We start from the raw sequence: 18020 nt of genomic DNA on the forward strand, positions 1-18020 counted from the left end.
ATCTCACACTTGCAAAGTGCTATAGAAAAGTGCTTTGTAATAGAGTGCTGTATTAGTTTTTGAAAATAAACTGTTTTCCAAGTTCAGAGAGGAAGTCGGTGACAACCACATTAATTCACATCTCTCAATTCTCACTCCAGTTCCCTATATCTAAAAATATAATGCTTCCCTTTAAGAAAAAGACAATGGGCATAGCATTCTTGATGTTACTATGATTACTAGGTATCTGAAATAACCCCAGCCGTGTATCGTGTTACACAGATAATAAGTCTAACTATTCACTTTAGAACTTAGAAAAACCCTACAAGGCGATAGTCTTACAAGACACCCCCAGGTCTTGCTGGTTGACCCTGGGTCAATAAATTACACAAATCAGAGTTTATAAAACGTTGTTTGTGAGGCCATCACCACTAATCCTTTGTGACACACAGAAGCAGACTTTTTTATGGATAATCATGTTGCCTAAATTTTACATATTTATGTATACCTGATGTATTTATATATAATATACACCCTCCCCTCTAAGTTGCCAAACTGTTGAGGGCAGACTTAAGTCCACTAGTCCATATATGCTGGAGAACTTCTTCATCTTCTCAGAAGACTTCTTACATATTCTTGTCAATTATCAGACAGTGATATGAATATTACAATATAATGAAGCATTGTAAAGTAAATATGCTGTGGCAAAGTAATAGTTGTAATATGCAATAGTTGATGTTTTGGGGTGACCGGGCTATTAAACTTCATTCTCATTAAGATCATGACCATATACTGTGCCTTTCTTATCACATGGCAGCTGTGCTTTGTATGCACTTCTGATACGTGGCTGTGCATGTGTCCCTCAAAGAACTGCCAGCTATTTGCTGTATATGCAAAGGACAATGGGAGCTAAGAAAGATTATGTCCATTGCAGCCACCAATATTAAAAACTAGTCATTCTTCTTTAAATGTAATGTTAAAAATTGACTTGCTATAGCTTAGCTTATGATCATACACAATAGTTGAGTAAAACATAAGATCTTTCTCCTTGACAGTACCAGCATTCAGAGAAAAGTACATGCTTGATGACTTGCTGCAAGACAGCCTTAGTCTAGTCGCTTCTAAGACTGGATAATTTCATTAAGTGATTATTGCTTACATACCCAATTAAGAAGATAGAAAATATGGACCAACATGCTTTAAGGGCTTTATATATGAAAAAGAAGATATTGGAGTTAATATGACATATGACAAGCAATTAATCTAACCAGGCCATGACTGGAATTCTAGCTTAAAAGAGCTTAAAAAGAAAAGCCAATCTAAGCAGCAACATTTTCTAGAGACACTGTATTTTGTCAAGAGGGAGCAATCACAAACATTGGCCAATAATTCTGAATATAAACCATCTTCTCCAAAGGAAATGTAGGATATTTAAAATGATGCAGTAAATCTAGGCCAGAACTTGCTTCTTGTGATTTTAAATATGGGACCCTCTGAACCATAAACTAAGAGCTGGGTGACCGAACAAACACGATCAGTTACAGCTCCTTTTCAAGTAACTTGCAAAAACAACCCAGACATCCAAGCTTCAGTAAAAACTGGGCAATAACAAGTCTGAAAGAAACAATTAATTTCAATTTAATTTTTTAAATACGTAACAATTTTTTTTTAAAAAAAGAAAACAAGGTAACACTAGCATTATTCATGCTCTAAAATTGTATCAGGTGATCTGCTCAAAATGATATTTTAAAAGTCTATCAACTTAAGCAATACTTGCTAATTTCTCTAGAAGAATAAAAATAATTTTTTTCCCTGCTCTGTGCACTTACAACTCCCATTATCTCTTCTTTGATATTTTATATCTTATAGTACTTCTGTCTTTCCAATTGACTAACATGACCCCTACCCAGATGCCTAGGAAACTGTTATTTACACCTATCCAGAATCCTTGCATAGCAGCTTTACAAAGGAGCAATTTAATGAGGACATTATCTGCCAATTCAGATATAATTTTTGTTTTCTAATTTGTTTACATACGTGGCCAAAATAGGGCACATAAGTATATGCAGGAAACCATAGATAATATAAATTTACTTCAAGAAACATGGGCTTGCTATCTGCTACATTCTCACTTTTTAGTAGCAAATTATGAAAAGAACCATTGCAATTCATAAAGAAAACTACCTTCCATGATGATAAGTATCACAGCAAGGTATATAATTAAGAGTGGCTATAACAATAACATATAAATTAGATAATTATGGATTAAGCAATCCCTTGGGGGATTCTCTCTTGCCCTAGAAAACGTATAACAGGCTCCTTAGATAGAAGACAACAGCCATTAAGTATTTGAGGGAGAAATAGGACTATAAAGAAAACCAAAACCAAACCAAACCAAAACAGGAACACACAGCATGAGGAAAATCTTAGTTTGCAATCTAAAGATAGCTCTCATTTTTGGTAGTTTATTTTAATACTCTTACTGGTACAGTTTTCACCCATTAAATCTGCTGACATCTGTTGGCTAAAGAGCGCATGTCGGATTGTCAAGAACTGCAATATCAAATAAACACAAGCTGCTTCTTAAGGTGACAGTAGGAAGATACAAAACACTGCAGCTATTACCAGAAATGTAATTTTTGTTGTTGTCGTTGTTGTTTCTTACATCAATTTAATAATCCCAGGTGTCCTGGACACCAGACATACAATAATCTTCATAAATCCTAATTCACAGCCATACCATCTGTCAAAAGTATTTTTTATGTCTCCTAATAGATACGCTATGTAATTGTTCTCACAGTAGGACAAAAACACATGGTTGCACTAATTTGCTTTACCCATGGAAGAGCTCATTATCAAAAATAACCCCATCACATTACTAGGGTCTCTGGCGCTCTTCATATATCAAAACTAACCTTTCCATTCTGTTATCTTCTATAACCTTAAATTCCCACTAAAAGCAGATAAAGATTGAATTATCTGGAAATTGTACTATAATAATGGAAAACTCACAAGCATGAAAAAAAACCCCACACTAATATCTCTTTCTATGTTGATGGTGTTGCAGTTAAAATTAGAAGCTTTGTATTTCACAGTCACAAAGAGACTAATTCAAGTTCTCAGCACTGCAGAACGCTAAGCATTTTGGCTTCAATCCAGAAAAGCACTTAAATGTGCTATGACTTTTAGTTCACGAGCCTGAAGCAACTTCAGTGGCACTGTGGACGCTTGATTAGGCCCAGAGCACTCATTACCCTGCCGGACAACACATCTCCACAGGACTGCCTCGGCACTGGGAGATGACCCTTCCAAACATCTATCTGTACCCATGGAGATGGAGAGGATACTCCACATGGGACTGTTCAAAGCAGCAGCTTCTGTTCGCACTTTCTGCAGCAGAAGATGAAATGTTTGGACTAAAGCTGGACTTTGAGAACACCCTTCCTCCAACAAGTTTCTAAATATCTGCAGTTCCTCTAACATACATGCAATATCAAAACCTCCTAGAATAACACAGACTGTGGATATAACCATTGTTGCAAGAGGTTACATGCTGCTAGTAGCTGCAAGATGATCTCCGTGTAAGCTTTTATTTGTGCATTAATTTAAATAATTAAAGCAAGATTATACTGATTTCTGTATTTGACAGTTCAGTAACTGTACAGCAAACAAATCCCATAGTACCCAAGTAAATGGGAAATTCCAAAGATGATGACAGTTACCAAAAAACACTCCAGAAGATACTTTCTTCAAAAAAACCATATGCAACCTCACTTCCTTTTTGAATAAGGAAGTGACCCAGGAACAAAGTATTACTTCATTCTTCTTTAAATAACATTTCTAAAAACACTTTCCATGTTCCACAAAGTCTACATCTAATAAATTGGAAAATAGTTTATATTTAAAAATAAAAGCAAGTTTCCAGCAATTGAAAGATGCAGTTGAAGAACTAAATGCTCTTCTGTTCAACTCTGCATGACAAATATCTGATCCTATTTTGCAGTCTAGCAAATATCGTTTAATGTGCTGTACTATGCTTATGAAGCACTCTTCTTTTAATACTAATAAGTTTATGATTTCAATTAATGTTCTATGCCTCAATGACATACTGACTACATAATACACTGCTTTTCCAGTTTTGCTAAATTGGTAAAGATCGCCCCCAAATTTATAAAAATACACTCACCACTGCAAATAGGAATATTGCGTTCTTAATGGCCAGAATTATCCATATCCTCAGTTACTCAAATGAGAAATTGAGAATTCCTTAGGGTAAACATGAAGTCCAAATACTGAAATCTAGACTGCAATTAATATCTTAGACATATTAAACATTGTATCTTAATTTAACTGATGTTGTTGCAAGCCAGTCTGCACAATATTTTTGTGACATAAGTCTTTTAATAGAAAGGTTAAAATAAATATTTGGTTTATTTTCACTGTAATATATGCTATTTTATTTTGAAAACTTTGCCTTTTTCCTCTAACTAATAAACACTTAAAATCTACACAAGTTCCTATTTTACTGAAATTCCATATAATTGAACAAATGACTGACACTACAATAACTGCAATTCAGAATACCCAGTGAGAATATCGCATTAGGAGAAACTATGTCTGTGCAGTAGGTACCCACAACATCAATGCATTATATTCCCTCAGAACTGCAGGACTTGGTTGCAAAACGTCCTGGCTCAGACATGCATGGATCTGAAAGTCAGAGTAAAATTTTGTGATCAATTGTAATTAATTCATACTACCACATTATCAGAAAGCAAACCACTCGTTACTTATGATGAATTAAGGATTTCTGGATCAGACACAGTATTTAATTTGGAATTAAAAAAGGGAATCACACCTCTTAAAGATGCAACATTATCACACACACCTTTGATATACCAAGGGACTTAGCAAATAACAAATATTAACATGGCATTGGGAAGAGGTGGACAGACAGACACAGCTAGCTTCAAGGCTAGCTATGAGAGAGAAAACATAGGTTAAGAGGAAAAAAAATTAAACAAAACAAACCACAAAAAAAACCAAAACAAAAAACCCCAACTCAAAAACCCCAACTCAAAAACCCTAACGAAACAAAGCACACCTCAAAAGCACAAAATGTCCAAGCAAAATGTGGCACAGTTACCTTGCAAATAGCTAAAACTACTTGGCAATGGAAAACAAGCTCATACTCATTGCAAAAACATTTTCAGAGGAGGAGAAGCAAGTATGTGTACATCGTATGCAGAGATATTCTGAAAAGCCTTCTTTGGTATACATGGATTAAATATTAAATAAACCAGATGAAGAAAAAGAAGTCCAGATTATTTACAACCACACAGTCCTGAAACAGGAAGCAAACACATAGTATACACAGTCTAGTATACTCATACATTTACAACATGTTACTTATAATTGTAGCTGGGGAAATAAATTACTTATGTAAATATTTGACGTTTTCCACTACTCACCACACTAATGCTTCTATGCAATTCATTAACATTTTAGCCATATTTTTGTTCTTGTATGTCTCAAGTATAAAAATAAGATACTCAGCAATACCACACAGCCCAGTCTTCTTATTATTTCTTTTTCAAACCAATATTGGTGGCCTTGATAATATTGACATCTAATTACTAGCAGTGCTTCTTTTATGATAGTTGACAAGGAAGGCTGAGTAGGTACTCAGCCTGTGGAAGATATGAATACGTTGAAACTTTCTCCCGCAGGATATTCACAGTATCACAGTATCACAGTATGTTAGAGATTGGAAGGGACCTCAAAAGATCATCTAGTCCAATCCCCCTGCCAGAGCAGGAACACCTAGATAAGGTTACACAGGAATGTGTCCAGGCGGGTTTTGAATGTCTCCAGAGAAGGAGACTCCACAACCTCCCTGGGCAGCCTGTTCCAATGTTCTGTCACCCTCACTGAGAAGAAGTTTCTTCTCAAGTTTAAGTGGAACCTCTTGTGTTCCAGTTTATACCCATTACCCCTTGTCTTATCATTGTTAGCCATTGAGAAGAGCCTGGCTCCATCCTCATGACACTCCCCCTTTATATATTTATATACACTAATAAGGTCCCCCCGCAGTCTCCTCTTCTCCAAACTATAGAGACCCAGCTCCCTCAGCCTTTCCTCATAAGGGAGATGCTCCACTCCCTTAATCATCTTAGTTGCCCTGCGCTGGACTCTCTCCAGCAGGTCCCTGTCCTTCTTGAACTGAGGGGCCCAGAACTGGACACAATATTCCAGATGTGGTCTCACCAGGGCAGAGTAGAGGGGAAGGAGGACCCCTCTCGACCTACTGACCACCCCCCTTCTAATACACCCCAGGATGCCATTGGCCTTCTTGGCCACAAGGGCACAGTGTTGGCTCATGGTCATCCTGCCATCCACTAGGACCCCCAGGTCCCTCTCCCCTACACTACTCTCTAACAGGTTGTTCCCCGACCTATATTGGAACCTGGGGTTGTTCCTGCCCAGATGCAGGACTCTACACTTTCCCTTGTTATATTTCATCAAGTTTCTCCCTGCCCAACTCTCCAGCCTGTCCAGGTCTCGCTGGATGGCAGCACAGCCTTCTGGCGTGTCAGCCACTCCTCCCAGCTTAGTGTCATCAGCAAACTTGCTGACGGTACCTTCAGTTCCCTCATCTAAATCATTGATGAATATATTAAATAATACTGGTCCCAATACTGACCCCTGAGGCACCCCACTAGATACAGGCCTCCAACTAGACTCCGCCCCATAGACTACAACTCTCTGGCTTCTGTCCTTCAGCCAGTTCGCAGTCCATCTCACTACCTGATCATCCAGGCCACACTTCCTCAATTTAGCTATGAGGATGCTGTGGGAGACTGTGTCAAATGCTTTGCTGAAGTCAAGGTAGACCACATCCACCGCTCTGCCATCATCCATCCACAGTGTTATTTCCTCATAAAAGGCTATGAGGTTGGTCAAGCATGACTTCCCCTTGGTAAAGCCATGTTGACTGCCCCTCATAACCCTCTTATCCTTGACATGCCTTAAGATGGCATCAAGGATAAGGTGTTCCATCACTTTCCCAGGGATGGAGGTGAGGCTGACCGGTCTATAGTTACCCGGGTCCTCCTTCTTGCCCTTTTTGAAGACTGGAGTGACATTTGCTTTCCTCCAGTCCTCAGGCACCTCTCCCGTTTCCCAAGACTTGGTAAAGATGATGGAGAGTGGTCTAGCAATGACTTCAGCCAGCTCCCTCAGTACCCGCGGGTGCATCCCATCTGGACCCATGGATTTATGGATGTCCAGATTGCTCAACTGGTCCTTAACCCATTCCTCATGGACTAAGGCAAACCGCTCCAGTGACCTGACTTCATCTGAGGTCTCAGGAGTACAGGGCTCTTCAGGAGCTTCTTAAATATGCTGCTGTGGAAGTTTCATCATGTATGCTACAAGGAAATTATTTTCCTACCTGTGAAGGTTGGTTGTACATTGGTCTGGTCTCTGGAAATGAAGTTTTATCCTTTGACTCTCTACTTTGATCATCAATTGTGTCACCTGGCAAAGTAAAAAAAAATAAAAAACAAAACCAACTATTCAATCACTGAAAATTCTTTTACAAAGAATAGGACAAACTCCTGAGTCTTCCTAAATCAGATTATACAATTCCCTGGGAAAGTGGGAACTCTGCTGCCACATTTACATTTTACAGTTTCGAAAATGTGAAAAGAGGAAAACATTGAAAAGTGGTCTGCAAAACCCAGGAATAAATCTGTGTCAGTTAATGAAAGGGAAAAATTTAGAGGGAAAAAAAAAAAGAAAGAAAGAAAAATGCAGGGCCTGTATTTTGCACTTTCTAGGATCATTACATTCTAATACTGGCAAAGTGACAAACAAAGGAGACATAGCAGTACAAGTATCTGGTGCAAAGGCAATACCAGGAGCACAAGTCCATCACATCCCAGTCCCATATCAGGCTGGGAGAACATGTGCACCATTACATTATCCTTATTTGTAACCTCGTATCCATACAGAGGATATCTGTGCACTAGTGCTGAAAGAGAGACACAGTATACTGAGAGAAATAGCCTGGTTTTGACTGTACCGGAACAATGACTACTTGTCAAGCTGACCACTAACCTCCCATTGCAAAGATGTGGCTACCTCTGCCCAGGATTTTACTGAGGACATATGATGAACTTTATCCCAAAAGCTGCAGCTGATACCAGTCTATAAGATGAGCAGATCACAGCAATAAACTAGAGACAAGAGTATTTAAATTTTTTTTTAAAGACAGAAGGTACATCATTAATTTTAAAGATAGAGATAGTAAAACAACAACAACAAAAAAAAATGAGCATTTTTTCTCAGGCATAATAAACCAAATATCCACCTAGCCTATCTTCTCTGATCTTTGTTGGTGGGAGGGTGTACAAGGAGCTGTAAAGATTTTGTGGATTACCTCCTTCTGCTATTAGTGTGTCATGGTTTAAGACCAGCTGGTAACTTAGAACCTTGCAGCGGCTCTCTCACTCCCCCGCCCCGCTTCATTCCCCCACTCCTGGAGGGATGCGGAGGAGAATCGAAAGAATGTAACTCCCACAGGTTGGGATAAGAACAGTCCAGTAACTAAGGTATAACACAAACCACTGCTGCTACCACCAATAGTAATAATGATAAGGGAAATAACAAGGGAAGAGAATACAACCTGTCACCACCTTCCAACCGATACCCAGCCCGACCCAAGCAGCAATCTAGCCCTTCCAGGTAACTGCCCCCAGTTTATATAGTGGGCATGACATGCTGTGGCATGGAATACCTCTTTGGTTAGTTTGGGCCAGGTGTCCTGTCCCTGCTTCCTCCCGGCTTCCCCTCCTCCCTGGCAGAGCATGAGACTCAGAAAGTCCTTGGTTGGAGTAAACATTGCTGAGTAACAACTAAAAACATCGGTGTTATCAGCGCTGTTCCCAGGCCGAAAGTCTAAAACACAGCACTGCACCAGCTACTAAGAAGGAGAAAAATGACTGCTACTGCTGAACCCAGGACATAGTGCTACTCAGTAAATAGTTTATAAGAGGAGATGACCAGTGAAAGATTTAGTCATGTAATTCCAGTTTTATTTTTATTTGAACTGCTATGCTTTTTGTAATGGAGTATTTTGAAAGTCACTATCCTTAAGGAGTCCTGCAGCAGCAATTTTAAATGAAAGGGTTCATGTTACTGTAGTGTAACTCCTTTGCTAAGCCTGTGTCCATCAGAAATGAATCACCATTTTCTCCTGAGGTTTAGTTAGAACCTATGTACCTGGCAGAAGCTGTTGGGAAGAGCAGCCAGATTCTGCCTATGCCCATTAGCCTGGAAGCCAATGACACCCAGGTCCACACATGCTTGCTCCATGCTGTCCTCAGAACCTGGTCGGGTCTCCTGGGTACAATGCAATGTTTGGGAAATTATCTTATGAAAACAAGCAGTCATTGGGCATGCTGTTTAATACTCAGGTATTATTCCTAACAGTGTATTTTGAGTATCATCAATAAATCCTCTTTGTTATAGGCCAGTAATGCCTATTAATTCTATTAATGTCTACGCTTTCAAAGATCTTTTCTGGAAAAAGTATTTAATGGAAAAATGCTTCTCAGTCAACTAGCAATTCTCTGCATAAACACTCCAAAGCACTTGCATTCACACCACCTTAAAAAAAGGGGAGAGGAGGAGTGAGACCAAATAAGATGGGAATTCATTTAATCATCGATTGCACCCCATAATAATGTGAAAAACAAAATTTGTAAGCACCTATAAGATAATGAGGTAAGTAACAACCATGGAAATAAATTATGCCAAACCATTAGTTTACATTTGTAATGAAGAGGCCTTCAAAGAAAAATTGTTAGAGCTCTTGTGAATGCAGTCTGCAATGAAAGATTGCAAAAACTTGGGGAGGCATGAAAATGGTTAACATATGTATGAAGAGGACAGTAAGACATATTTTTGGGACATTTGCTGTGGATGAGAGTAAGTTTAAATTGTACCAAATTTAGGCTAGATCAATTTTTCCAGGAGTAAGGCTACATAAGCACTTGAAACAACCTAAGGAAATGGTCACTTTAAACAGTGGTCCATCTCCAAAAGATTTCAAAGGTAGGCTATAGAAACATCTGTCACAAATGATATCAATCCCGTCAAAACAAGGAAGATGAATGACCTTTTATGTCACTTCAAGTCCATCCATCAAGGATGCAGGATGAAAGACTACACAGGATTCCTCTCCCTAAAATGAGGATTTGTCAAGGGAACTTATGCTGACTGCGTGGAGACTTGTGAAGATCTAAGTAGACTGCAGTGAGCTGGACAAAGACTCATCAAGTGTGTAAGGAAAGAGCTGCACAACCTGTCAGTAGCAAAGGGACAGCTAACTGAAGTCAGTGAGATGACTCATACTGGATAAAGTTGGGTGTACGCATAAACATACTGAAAGAGAGTTACACCGGAGATTTAAGAAACACAGGAGGCAACTTTTTACTCATTGTCTTTACATACCATTCCTGGGAAAGCACTCAGAAATTTTTATATGCAAAAAAATAAAAGACCAAATTCATGTGTGTTAATGCTATCCAGAATATACTTTTTTTCTTGTGATTAGTTTTCCTTAAGATGAAAAGAATCTTTGTTTGAAATCGGACCAAAAGGTCAAAAATGTAAAAGTGTTCACAGGAAAGGAAGAATAAGAACAGCTCACTTGGAGTGAAATGAAATTTTTTGACTTAGAACTTTGACATCCAGCTCCTGGAGGTCATGAGTTCTTAAGGAGGCCAAAATGTAGCAATATCTATAGTGTTTCACAACTCAATTGCCTTTGTAAACTGAACTTCAATGCACAGCTCTTCCTTGCTAAAAATAAAAATATATGGTCATGCAAGGGTAAGGCATGAATCTTTGCATAGGATGTTATTATTTGAGTTACTGGAGTTAGAACGGTTATAGGCGGCTGCACACCAAGCTGCCCAAGATATCCACTAGGATACAATAGTTTTCTAGACAAATCAGTATTTTCGGTGTAGTTTTTTTTTTACTGGTTCCTACCTCAAATATCCAAACAGATTAGTCATCCTTGTTTCTACTAGCCCAAATACTGAATTCACTCCCACATACCTCCCCAGCTCTACCAGTTCCTAACCTTATCAATCTTGCCAAAGCTAACCCATCTTGTTTAGCCACCCCCAACTTATTTTTCTTTGTTCAGCTTGCGTTGGTTTCCCATTGACATAAATTCTTATCTCTTCCCTTTACTGGAAGTCACAGTTTCTCCTTCTTCTTCAGGCTTAGCCCTTCAGATGCTTTCCGCTGATCTGGCTTTTCCTCGTCTTCACTGCAACCCTGCAATCTCCTCTTCCCATCTACCTTCATGTTATGAAGGTAAACACCAGACATACATCCCATGAGAGCACAGACCTTTGGGTGCAGGAATTAATGTGGGTTCTTTTAAGCACTTTATACATTCTGATGGACAGGTTTTGACTTTGGGGAAAACCACAGAACCAGGTATCCGTGTCTTGTGTCCCCCCCCAACACGCTGGAAAATAACAACAAACCCAAACAATATCCCTTACACAATCCTGATGCAAACTGGTATATAGCCACAATTTCACCAAACTAAGCAACTGAAACCTGGCTCTGACAAATTCACAAACACATGACCTTAGTAGGAAGGGCTACCAAATACCCAACACCACGCCCCCAAAAAGTCTTTCATCAGAACTGAACTGCAAATATACCCACAGACAAGGCCAGAGGAACCACCACAATCATTTAGCCTAACCTCCTGTATAAACACAGGCCATAAGATTTCTTGGACTAATTTGTTTGAACTAGAGCAAGTTTAAAGCTCTATTTTAATTAAGAGATAACAGACAAAATGATTCATTTTACCAAACAGATTCTGGCTCATATACCCCTTGGTTTGAAAGCATTATGCAAAGTTTTAGTCATAAAACTCCTATTAAAAAAAATCTAAGTCATGTATCTAAAAAAATCATACTATTTAGAGCCTGTAAGAATGAGAAACGAAGGACACTCCGTGCAGTGTAATATGGTTTAAACATATTACATATCCTGTAATATGCAGTATGTTACCAAGAAAATTTATCAGAGGAAAATAATATATTATGCTTATTGCTGCAAAATGGTTCCATACTTATCAAAGGAAAAATATTTTAAAGTTTGAAAAAAGAGCAGTAGACATATTTATCCTACTATCCAGATAAGCCCATATTTCAAATCCTCAGTCTTGGGAGGATCTTTTTAAGTTATATTAGGCCTCTTCAAGGCCCAAATAAATGGCATTGCACTCAAAGGTCAGACATACGTTTCTCCTTTCACTGAGCTGCTGCTGGATTTACACCAACATTCCATGAGTTCCACTGGTATCTCCTTTTTCCAAGAACTGCAGCCAGGTGTTGCACAGGAAAGAAATACCCAGTCGAGTCTTCAGTATCTACTATGTACGTCCCCCTCAGAATCTTTGGTTCCTTCAGAAACCTGCATTCAGCTGTCTATCTGGACCTCTTTGAACTCTTATATAGAATGGTTCAACCACAAGTTTGGCTTCTACTCAACAAGGAAGAGGCATTTCTATTTATACTCTTTCCTCTTCCAGCGTTTTGTTATCCTCAAGCTGTGTAGTCCCTTGATCAACAGCATTTAAAAGTTGAGACCACCCTCATCTTAAAAAATTAAAACCAGTTGTAAATACATTTTAGAGTCTTCTAAAACTTAGACTGACATTTGTTCTGGCCTGCACAAGAATCCTGTGAGACAGTGAAGCATGTGCAACACAGCAAGCAGTAACAAGCTACCAAATACATATTTTCAAATGTCACCTTCAGCTTCAAACAGCTATTTTCCATTATACCTTAGTGAGCTGCTTAATTCTTTGTTGCCTGTCATCATCTTCTTCTACTTGGAAGCAAAAAGACAAAAAGTTTTAAGAGAGGATTAGTAGGATCTCAAAACAGGAGAGGCTGACTCTGTAGAAGTATCAAGGTTTTGTTGCAGTTACTTACACCTCTTTCTTACTCATAAATCTTCCCCTCTATCCCTGAGATAAGGAAGAAATACAGACCAGACACACCAATTTTAAGTCACCCTGCTTCAGGATAAACTAACAGAACTTCAGGCTTCAGTCCATCGATAGTGGCAGCGCTTTCAGTGTAGGGAGATATTTAACAAGTATTGTAATTCCCCTTCCCTGCTGAACATCTGAGTCTCAGGAGTCCCTACAATCGCACTTCTGTGTAAAGACGTTTGATAGTATCACTTCTCTGAGTCTTGCTCCTCTTCAGCTTCATTTAAATATCCTCCAGTTCCTTCAGCATGGATGAAAAGTGGTTTTGCTCAGTTTCTCCCAAGCCATGCTTGTTTCTCCAGCACTCACTCCCAGGGTGTACCACAGCTTCCATTTACTTTCAGCACCCCTGCAAGTTTACTGCAAAGTAAAAAGTTCTTTTCCTTTTTTTGTGCATGCAGCAGACGGGCAAGCAGCATACGGTGTCAAGTGCCTGCTCTTCTCCTTACTACCATTTCTACTCTCAAGCCTCATCTCAGTCACCCTGGTTCATTTCAAGAAGAATTTGTAGCTACATTTAGTACCAAAAAGGGCTGAGCTGCCAATCCAGATTATCAGTCAAATATGTTTACCAGCCAATTCCTACCCTGTGAGTGAGCTGAGGACTGCAGTGGCGTGATACCAGGGATCACTGACGGCAGAACCCAGAACACAATGTTGTGCTGATTTTATGGGATCAAGACAATCAACAGAAGACAGACAGAAGAACTCTAGAATCTTTGCTAATGAGCATAGAATCACAGAATTGTTTGGTTGGAAAAAGATCTAATGATCATCTAGTCCAACCCCCCTGAATGGACTGTACACAATTATAGCAAAATATAAACTGTAAGCAATTTGGCAGTTACCATTGGTCATTAACAGACCACTCAATGATCTATCTGAATCAAATAAGGCACTGGCCAGTTGCTGTCTTTGTCAATATGAGAGACGGGACATTAATAGATAGGCAGCTCTTCTCTTTTCTTAAAAGTGGGACTACCATTCCATTTAGCATTAGTGCTAAAAAACCTACACATCAATCCTCATTAGCCTCCGTGTCCACATGGCCAAGACATTAATAGTCTTATAAGAATACGTATAGTTAGCAAAACAATGAAGTCATCCTAGTTTGAGATCACGTCATCCTGATTTCATATTAAAGCTTTTCATATCAACAGCAGTTTCATTTCAACAAGCTAATAATACTGCCCAAAAATCCAATACATCAGCAAAAAAGATTCTCGACAGCTGCAACTTTTAGCAAAACAAGAGTTTAAGAGTTTATGCTGCATAAGGGTGAATGATGAATGAGAAGGAAGTCTGTGTAAGCCCATACTACACCAGAGGTCTGTGTTAGCCTAAGCAGGCACATGGTAAATCTTTGGCAGCCTTATACTGAGTTTCAACAGTGTCTGTATACCTAGGTGCTAAGGGGTCCTACAAATAAACTTTTGACTGGGAGTAGAACTTACCAGTATCTCCTCTAATTATCCTAACAAACCATGAGAAAAATCTATATAAAACTTGCATTGAGAACCCTGAAAGACTGATTTCTTCAAACCTGTAAAAGGGAGGGCAGAAACTAATGAGGTAAACATTATCCTGAATGTTTTTGCATTTAGAGACATGAATCAACAAGGTTCAGTTCTTTCCCAATTAAGAGGAATAGCAAATCCAACTACAGCACATGCCACTGAAGATTATGGGAGTGGCACTCTGAATTTCCACCCAGTTTCAATTTGGTATCCCATCCTTCTGCAGGCGATCTTAATGTAGCGTCTCCATTTCCCTAAACAATTCTCTCAAGGTCTTCTAAACCCACATCCCACTATTGAGATCACAGCAAAACCACGAATTAGAAACTCCCTTACAGAAACTTCCCCACCACCACCAAAAAAACACAAAACAAAACAAACCCCAAACCAAAAATTTTTAGGATGATGGCAACAGAAGAACAATATGAAAGGATTAGAGGCTGCTGTAAATTTCCGGTATCCCAGATCTACATACTTTTAAGTTTGCAAAAATATTTTTATTTCTCCACTTTTTTTGTGTTTCTTAAAACTTTAGCTTCTTTCAAAGCTTTCCTGGAGCCTAGAACAAAGGACTTATAGAGTCCATCTCCATCTCCAACCACTTCACTGAGGCTAAATCATTCCAACTCCCCTGACCCCCATTTATATGTCTTCCTTTCAATAGGTGCTCAACTTTTTCAGAAAGCCGATGAATCAAAAGCTGAAGAGTTTCATAGCAAAATTTTGGTTCAAGGGAATCCCTGGAGGTCACATTAGTCCAATGTCCAATTCAGTGCACAGCCAACTTCAAAGTGACTATGTTCCTCAGGTGCTTGTCCAGCTGAATTTTGAGTCTCCAAAGATGGAGGTTCCACAGGCTCTTTCGTCTCTTAGTTATGTCTATCCCTCTACTATTTGTTACCTCCAGCTCCACAGTCATCTTCAAAGAAAACTGTAGAATTCATTCATTCATGAGCCAGGATCCCCTATGATGAAATGTTATTTTACTTTAGACTTAACTTACGATACTTTCATGTCAAGCCTAAATAAACGCTTAGGATCAATTTCATTCTGATTTACTGGTGGGATGTGCCCATGCAAGTACTTTTTTCTCCATTATATGTGCATAGCAGCCTTTCTAAGTAGCCCACAAAAACACTGAACCCTCTGCCACACCATATCTTTTGGAAGATCTCACTTTTCCATTTTACTATTTGGAAATCCCACTCTAGTTTACTACCTTAGATGCTGTCACACCTTTCTTATTTAGTTTTCCTACTGGAATGAGCAGTGATATGACTTATCTACTACTCAATACATCCTTAGTACTGAAACATAGTACAAGAAATATAGTACAGATCCAAGTAAGGGCTTATGACATGTTCAATCATTTTATTAGAAAGAAGTTGAAAACAAAAGCTACATAAAAGTATGTCCTCTAAGTCTTCTGACCCAACATTCATGCTTCACTGGGCATGTGTGCCAATGCCTCAGGGTGAATCTCAAAACTATTCAGTATTCTGCCTTTGTTCAACTGATACTTTTCTGTGGATAAACCCCCAGCATATTTATTATAAATTAGTATTTATCATGAACATTGTCCCTAGGAAAAAACCAAAACAAAAACAAACCTGCAAAAATGCCTGGAAGGCATAGATTGCATGACATAGGCCAGTCTCTACATGCATGAAGTTGTAGTTCTTGAGATTCCTAGAGAACCTTTAAATCTTCCTGTCATTCACTTCATCTGTCAGATAAGCCCCTTCTCTTCCCATCAAAACAAACGCAACCTTCTAAGCCCAAGTGCATCATAATTTTCTGGGGAAGTAAACCACTTAACCTACTTTTTTGAAAAAGAAAAGTTTTATGACTTGATTATATTTTTTTTTAGATTAATTGTTTCTATAATCACTGAGTATCAGCTTATTGTCATGGTCATCTAGACCAGGTCAATCATCCCACAGAATAAGTACATTGTTTTAAGGTTAAAAATAAAACAAGAAATCCCTTAGATTTTTAGACATTTGGAGAAGTTTAGTGTTAATTTATATAACCTCTTTACTTTCCACCTCACTCTCAAATCTTCTTCCTGGGCAGGGAAAGATGTCTACACTCAGCATAATCCAATTTTGCTGGATGGTTGGGCTGGTATGCAACAAATGTAAAAGAAGCAGCAGTTTGCAAGCAAGATTTTCTTCTATGGTTACAGTCTTCCACTAGATCCTTTTTGCTTTTCCAAGGGATGGAGATAAAGACAGTGCTATTTACCTTGATTAATTCTGTTTCTCTTGTCTAACTTTGTCTTCTTTACCCTTAATGAGAATATAACAGTCATGATCTTCACAATTCTTCCTGTGTTTTCTTATTTTGCTTGGAAAGATGATAACAAGTTTAATCTCAAAACAATAAAAGTCTTTACTTCTTCAGTTCCTGATGAGTGCTAAAAGGCTTTGTGGAAACATTAGTAACAACAAACTCAGCTGAAGACAATAGTACAGCTCACACAGAGTACTGCCTGCCAGCAACCTTCCCTTAAACATATTTCAGCAATGCCATTTTCTTGTCACTAGTGAAAACTAACCTGTAAATCCTATCTCAGATTACAGGCTCAGGCGTTGTTCAAAAGGTAAATATTTATTATAACATTCAACTTTTCAATATGAAATTAAGATTATTTCACTATCCTCACTTAACTATGAGATTAGGAGTCCCCTCCTCCTGCTTTATTTGTCATGTAGTTCTAGAGACAATCCTGTCTAGAATGAAAACAGCACATTGAAGCCAATTTTGATGAGGAAAGAGATTTTCCTAGCACTCCGAAATCTGCAGTGCGGTCTGCCTGCTCAGTCTCTTGGTTACACTGTGTAACTTGCATGTCAGTAGGTCCAGCATGCATTAAAATTATTTTCCTGTCAAAACCTGAGGTGCTGATAGCCTAATATTTGCATATGAAGCTTGCTACATAAATGCAAATTATGTTAGAAAACAAATACTGCAAATTTAAGATGGTTACTTAAAGAATAAGATTTACATGATCAATCTTGTGTCCTTGATAATGCAGGAAAACATTGTCAAATGTGGCTGAAACTGGCACAGAGACAGAACACTTGGGGGTGCTTACAGAATATAATCTGCAGCTCGCTAGTAAAAAGAGAAAAGAAGTAATGCTCCCCTAAAGGAAAGACCCATTGCTCTCTGTTCTTTTTGGTTGGCTAGAAGGTCAATTGGCAAATATTGCTGCAGTTGGCCACTGGGAATGAAGGCAACGGAAGCCACTATAATAATACAGAAATAGCCAGGGCTATTGTAGCAGTGCGGAAGCAGTGTAACAGTCTTCCAGTACCTAAAGGCTGCCTACAAGAAAGCCAAAGAGGGACTTTTTATGATGGTATATAGCAATAAGGCAAGGTGGAATGGCTTTAAATTGAAATAGGGCAGATTTA

The 18020-nt window shown here is 38.7% G+C and overlaps 1 protein-coding gene across 6 annotated transcripts in view; it reads right to left on the reverse strand.

The window, feature by feature from the left end:
• The window catches only part of UMAD1 (UBAP1-MVB12-associated (UMA) domain containing 1), an 83269-nt gene that overhangs the window by 12381 nt on the left and 52868 nt on the right, over positions 1–18020 (reverse strand). For 5 of the 6 annotated variants that reach the window (XM_080609766.1, XM_080609764.1, XM_080609765.1 and 2 more), the window contains one exon: positions 7433–7518. In XM_080609766.1, the coding sequence (XP_080465892.1) occupies positions 7433–7518 (86 nt within the window). Of the gene's footprint in view, positions 1–7432; positions 7519–15499; positions 15564–18020 lie in introns of all 6 variants that reach the window. The other variant, XM_080609768.1, reaches the window with a different exon arrangement.

This window comes from Psittacula echo (assembly GCF_963264785.1).
Source record: "Psittacula echo genome assembly, chromosome: 2".
Lineage (NCBI taxonomy): Eukaryota > Metazoa > Chordata > Aves > Psittaciformes > Psittacidae > Psittacula > Psittacula echo.